The sequence below is a fragment of the Mandrillus leucophaeus genome, unplaced genomic scaffold (assembly GCF_000951045.1).
Source record: "Mandrillus leucophaeus isolate KB7577 unplaced genomic scaffold, Mleu.le_1.0 Scaffold9, whole genome shotgun sequence".
NCBI classification, from domain to species: Eukaryota; Metazoa; Chordata; class Mammalia; order Primates; family Cercopithecidae; genus Mandrillus; species Mandrillus leucophaeus.
Window position 1 is genome coordinate 5,495,236 of NW_012109807.1, and position 6,518 is coordinate 5,501,753.

The window sequence follows — 6,518 nt, forward strand, 5'->3', positions numbered from 1 at the left end:
TGAGATTCAGAAAATATGATTAAATACAGAGTTTATTCTGTTTGAGCTCAAAGCTTGAGAATAGCCACCTGGAAATGCCAACACCAAGCTAATAGAATCAGCATTCTGAAGTGGAGAGGTTTCAGGGTTGTTGATATCGGCAAGGTTTCAGGAAGTTCAGTAGGATTTTAACACTGTCCGTACAAGGTTATTGCATAGTTAAGGCAACTGGACGGGTTATAGGCTGTGTTCTTTTTTGGGATGGGTATTTAACATTCCACATTGTGGGTGTAATAGTCATGGGGTCTTCTGTGTCATCTGGTCTGAGTTGAGTGCAAGGCAATAAAGGAAGAAGTTAATATCTAACAAAGGTCAGTAATTAAGAGCGGAGGGGTCTTATCTCTGGTGCCATTCATTCTTTCTTAGTCATTTTACAGATTACAGAACAAAAAATAAGGAAGAGAGTTCATTTATAGTTGGAGAAGCCATAGTGGCAGGTGCATGTTACACGACTGAGACCACACAGTCACATCTCTCTCAAGGCTCAAATCAGTTAACGTTCCAGTAGCCTTAAGTCTGAATTGTTTAATTTCACAATAGGCACGACTGATTAAAACATTGGCCACTGGTGACCAACTCAACTTTCAGTGCCTTTTCTCCCTGGAGACTGGAGTTGGCCTGAAAGTCCCAATACTCTAGTCCTGCCTTGGTCTTCCTGGTGACCAGCCCCACCCCAAAGCTACCTAGAGGCTGCCAGCCACTGCCAATCATCAGTATACAAAGAGACACTGAACATTTTGAAATTTTCAAGAATTTTAGAACTTGTATGTCAAGAAATATGGACAAAGACCAAACATATATTTCACAATATCACACAATGCTACTTTACTTTTATGAAGCTGAATATCTAGTGAATATAGAGCAAGAGAAATATCTTTAAATACTGTTCGTGGAAAGAAATTTGATATTTGTTCAACATAATCCCTGGATGGCCTCATCAGATCCAGCTTTCTTTCACCACTGAATCCTAAAAAAGAAAAGAAAAATGTACCGCTCAGGTGAAATCATTCTCAGAATCAAGACAAAGCCCATGGGCAGGTTATTATGTAACATATTTCACAATTAGACCTCAGTTTGACATGTCATAAAGGCCCAGGTTGCTTTTCCCACAATCAGTACTTATAAGATTTGTTTTTGCTGTATCTCATCAGGCCATTAGGTTGGTGTAAGCACTATGGCCTCAGGGAACATCTTCGCCTTGTGTTTGCTGGGTAGTGCCATTTCCCAGCAGGGCAACAGCTTTCTCAGACACCTTGGACTGCTGGGACCCTGACCGCTGGCCCCTGCTGGCAGCATCCATAGGAGAGCGGCCTCATATCCTTGGGACCACATCCTCATGAGAGACAGAGGAGGGCCGGAGCTGCCCTTGAGCATTCACTTCCTCTTCCACAGGGCTGAAGGCCAAGGAATCGCTCCAAATTAAAACTCTGGATCTCAGAGCACCATGGGAAGGGGGAAACAGCGTTGCCTGGCCGTACTTAGAAATGCTCTCAGTGTAGGGAGCCTGGTAGCTTCCAGAACTCCTTGGTGCACCACCCAAGCATGACAGGGTGGTGTTTCCTTATCAAGGGGGCCAGGTGAGGAGTCACGGAGGGCCCAGCTGGGCTACAATGAGCCTACATCCCCATCACAGTGACAGCTGGAGACCACATGCCTCCGAAGAGCTGGGCATGGAAGTGAAGGCTACAGTATTGCCCAGACAGCCTGCATCTGCTAGGCTGGGGTGGGGATCTCTGTGGTCCTGTGTGCAGGAAAAGGGAAGGGGCAGAGTCCTTGGGGGTTATGCAGGGTCCTGCTTTCTTAAACAATGGTCCCCCCCATGACTGCCTCTCACTCTCTCCAGTCAGACACATAAAATTTGCTTGAAAGAGAAAAACTGTGATGAAGCTGACCTTGGACTACCTACTGGGCCTCATCTTCAGTGTTTCTTCCATTCCTGGGCTGGAAAAAAAGGAGCAACTTATGGATACTGAGACACAACTTTCTGCAGCCTTATCTTGATTTGGCTCTTCTCTCTATTGAACCCTAAGGCCTCATTCTTCTAACAGGGATTTCACTGCCTTCCATGGGGACTCACCTGGGAAGCTCTTGCCCTAGGCTAGCACCAGTCTGGAGGTCCTCTGGGACAGTGCTCCAGGAACCTCGCTGCTCCTAGGATCCCAACACTGTCACTTACCCATCATCCCACCCTTTAGCCTTTGCTTATGTGGTGGGAGGTTCCACAAACCATCCAGCACAGGACTGCCCAGTCTGGAGACGTCATGGAGATGGACTGTTCTCAAAGCACTTTCCAGGAAACGAGTAGGTCCTACAGACCCATGGGAGTGAGACAGGGGTGGGAAACAGCTCCACAGTCCCTATGTTCGGGAAACAAATGCTTAAGCCAAGAGACACAGGTTGTGTTCTGCAGGACTTCCTACAGCCTGCGATGGGCCAGTGTGTATTGTGAGTCTTTGTGAATGTCGGGTGCAGTGTTTTCCAATCTTTTCTGACTTTTGCAGAGTACCTTTTGGCGCCAGTGATTCACAGAATGCAGTTTCTGGGGGCATGGATCTAGTCTGATTTGCTCATTTTTCTATGCAGATACTGAGAATCTCAAGGGTGGAGCACAGCTAGTGAATGGCCGATTAAAATCTAAAAGATAACTCTTCGACCCTGTGACCCTTGCAAGAGTTTCTGTTACCCAGGAAGGAGGAGAGGATGGTGCCTAAGCTCCTCCTGCCATGTGTTTTTGGGGCCATGAATGCTGGACCCTAACGCTCTAAAACATAGGCTCAGATTCTGGTCTAGCCTGTGTCTGTCTGTCATCAGAACTCCCTTACGCCTACTCTGGTGCTCTCAGCCTCTCTCCTGTTGGACCCTTGCCTTTACAAGCTTGTAGGAGGATATTTTGATTGGAGTGATACCCAGTGAAGGGTGAGAGAGTCCCCATAATTATCCACCAGTTCACCAAGGGGTCCTGGCTCTGCTGTTTGCAGTCACTCCATGATTGGGATGGCTGCAGTGAATCGAGGTGAGAAAGCAAAAGTGAGAAAACATGCTATACCCTGAAAAGGAAAAAGGGTCGTCCCCAGGTGGCAGCGTGATCCTGCAACATAAAAACATAAGCCATTATGCAACCATGTTGCATTCCAAGTTCTTCAAAAAATGTCTATAGGGACAGTTTTCAAAAAAGGGTGGTCCCAGACCAGTGGCACCAACAACCTCTGGGAACTTGTAAGAAACACAAACTCTTTGCCCCAATCCAGACCCACTGAATCTTTGGGGGCAATCTGAATTTTAGCCAGGTGACTCTGATGCATGGCCACGTTTGAGAACCCCCAGTGTTTGGGGTTTGTGCTCTGGCAGTGCCTCTGTTGGAGTCTGTACAATGGCATGTGGGCTCCTGAGCGAGAGAAAGCAAGACCTCAGGAGCAGCTGGCTCCACATGACTCATCTGTGGGGCTGGAGGTGAAATCTGAACAGCCAGAGGCATTGCCCCATGTTCCTGTCTGCCCCCAGGGAGACCTGAACTTAATTGCTCAGCCACAAAAGATTCTCAGGGTCCTTTTGAGACTAGCTCTGCCCAGAAGTGGTCTGGAGGGGCTGCAGGGTGGCTGGCTCCAAGGACTTCCCCACCCTTCTCAGGTAGGGCTTTCTTTGGGGGTTACAGTCTCCAAGGCTCTTGTGTACCTTCTTGGTGAAGTCCACTGCAGCAGTCCCTGAACCCTGCAAGGAAATGAGGCGCGGGTAAATCCAACAGGAACCACATCATGACCTTGCAGTGGTCTTGCAGTGATCCTGCCGTCCCTGGCTTCCCTCTAAGGTAGTCAGAAGTCTGGCGCAAAAGAGGAGGTGGAGAGCAGGGCAAATGGTGAGATCACTGCCGTGATCTTCTCTAGCAAGCTCCTGCTCAGGAAGGCAAGCTTGTCGTCTTGGCTGAGTTACCATCTGTGTCCAAGTACGTTAAGTTTGCTTGCTCTTCCTAACAGCGCCAACTTTGAAACGGGCACATTGCAAAGCTTAGGACACTTTTTTTTTTTTTTTTTTTGAGATGGAGTCTCGCTCTGTCTCCCAGGCTGGAGTGCAGTGGCGCGATCTCGGCTCACTGCAAGCTCCGCCTCCCAGGTTCACACCATTCTCCCGCCTCAGCCTCCGAGTAGCTGGGACTACAGGTGCCCACCACCACGCTCGGCTAGTTTTTTGTATTTTTGGTAGAGACGGGGTTTCACCATGTTAGCCAGGATGGTCTCGATCTCCTGATCTCATGATCCGCCCGCCTCGGCCTCCCAAAGTGCTGGGATTACAGGCTTGAGCCCTTAGGACACTTTTAAAGGATTAGCCATTTTGGCTTCTTCAGCTTGTTCATTGCCTGTGAACCTGGTGTAAGAATGGAATCAGATTGGACCTGGAGGCTTGCGGTTAGCAGGGGGTCGGACAAACTGCTGCTGGTGCCCAGGATGGCCAACCAGTTTTCCAGGCACTTGGGGCCCTGGGATTTTCAGAGCTAAAACTAGGAAAGTCCTGGACAAACTGGGATGAGCTGATCGCCCCATCTGGGCAGGGTGTTCAACATAAATTTTCTCTCTTGCTATTTGTTTATTTATTTTTGCTACCATGAAACAAAACTTTGATTACCATTGAACAGGTTCAGCTGGTAATTTCTAAATTAAAAAATAAAAACTAAAGAAGAAAGCTCTGAGAAATGGACAATGGGCAGGTAGGGCCATGGGAAGCAGAAGATATCCCCAGGGCAAGTTTCGTGTCAGGGGAAAGAGACAGGGGAACTGAAAAAAAGTACAAAACCGAGACACAACTTCGGGATGAAAGGAGCCGAAGAGGAGAGGGATGGAAGCGGGATGGGCCATGGGATCTCTCCCCGGGTCCTTCAAGCCACCTCATGGGGTTTCAGTGGAGGAAACTGAGGCCCAGGGAGGTCAAAGGATCAGCAGTTCTGCTCAGCACTCCCTGCCAAGGTGGAGGTTGAAATTTCAGGAGAGAATGACAGCGAGCCCCAAGGTGACAGCACGCTTTCACCATGATTCAGGGAACTGTGAGTGGCATAAAACTATGGTGGAAGAATAAAAGCACGTACTCGCTGGAGAAATCTCTTCATCCGTCTGTTGGCGAGCTTGGCAGCCAGATGCATAAGAGGATGCACTGGAGGAAACTGCAACAGAGAGACGCGGAGAGGGTCAGACGGGGGACATCCACAGAGGGGTATTTTGAGAGCCCAGGGCGATGCGCATTCCTTTCTCCTCACTTCCCTTACAAATGGGTTTAATTTTCAGAGTAAAATCCATTTTCGAGCGGAAGCCTGGAATTTTATGGTTTCAATAAAGAGCCGCTTGCCTTGAGAACAGGTTTCAATTCCAACACAACCCTTAAAAATATTCCCTTAAGGTAAATCGGACTTTTCTCTGCATTAACCCTCAGCACTCTGTGCTCCTGGAGCGGAGCGCCTTGTCCTAGAAGCAACTCCACATGTATTCTTACTCTCTCCCCAGGGGTGCCCTCCTCATCCAAGAGAAAAGGTGGAGGGCAGCCCCTGTAACCCTCCCCAGGTACTTCTGGTTTCCTGATCTTGTCTGTGACTGCCGTGCACACCCAGGTGTACACACCTGTCCTCATCTAGTCCTCATGAATCCTCCCTGTGTGCTTTGGTTTAGAGTAAAACTTGATTCGCGTTACAGTTTTTTTTTTTTTTCTCCTTTCCATTGTTCTTCCTCCTTTCGTGGTGCCCTTGTTGGTTTTGATAATATCCACCTCCTTGGCCGGGTGCAGTGGGAGGCCAAGCACTTTGGGAGGCCAAGGTGGGTGGATCACCTGAGGTCAGGAGTTCGAGACTAACCTGGCCAACATGGTGAAACCCCATCTTTACTAAAAATACAAAATTAGCCAGACGTGGTGGCGCGTGCTTGTAGTCCCAGCTACTTGGGAGGCTAAGGCAAGAGATCATGGCTTGAAGCCGGGAGGTAGAGGTTGCAGTGAGCCGAGATCATGTCACTGCACTGCAGCCTGGGCAACAGGAGCGAAACTCCATCTAAAAAAAATCCACCTCCTTACCTGAGCCCTATTCCTACATCTGTAATACTGATTGATTCTTAGGGGAAACATTTTTTTCCTGGTTATTTGCTTTTTTAAGGATCCTCTTAAGACGTGGAGAGCCTTGAATATATAAGTAAGAGACTTTCTAGTGGTAGAGTTTTACTTGCTATGACTGGATTTAAAAGTTATATTCTGGCTGAGCATGGTGGCTCAGCCCTGTAATCCCAGCACTTTGGGAGGCTGAGGCGGGCGAATCACCTGAGGTCAGGAGTTTGAGACCAGCCTGGCCAACATGGTGAAACCCCGTCTCTACTAAAAATACAAACATTAGCCAGGCATGGTGGTGCATGCCTGTAATCCCAGCTACTTGGGAGGCTGAGACAGGAGAATCGCTTGAACCCCAGAGGTGGAGGTTACAGTAACCTGAGATTGCACCACTGCACTCCAGCCTG

The 6,518-nt window shown here is 48.5% G+C and overlaps 1 protein-coding gene across 1 annotated transcript in view; it reads right to left on the reverse strand.

The window, feature by feature from the left end:
- Positions 1-977: 977 nt before the first annotated feature.
- The window catches only part of NMS (neuromedin S), a 13,513-nt gene continuing 7,972 nt past the window's right edge, over positions 978-6,518 (reverse strand). Inside the window, exons 6-10 of the mRNA XM_011969597.1 lie at positions 5,114-5,188; positions 3,712-3,747; positions 3,086-3,127; positions 1,946-1,980; positions 978-1,006 (exon numbers count right to left, since the gene is read on the reverse strand). Coding sequence (XP_011824987.1) covers positions 994-1,006; positions 1,946-1,980; positions 3,086-3,127; positions 3,712-3,747; positions 5,114-5,188 — 201 coding nt within the window. The 3' untranslated portion in view covers positions 978-993. The remainder of the gene's footprint in view (positions 1,007-1,945; positions 1,981-3,085; positions 3,128-3,711; positions 3,748-5,113; positions 5,189-6,518) is intronic.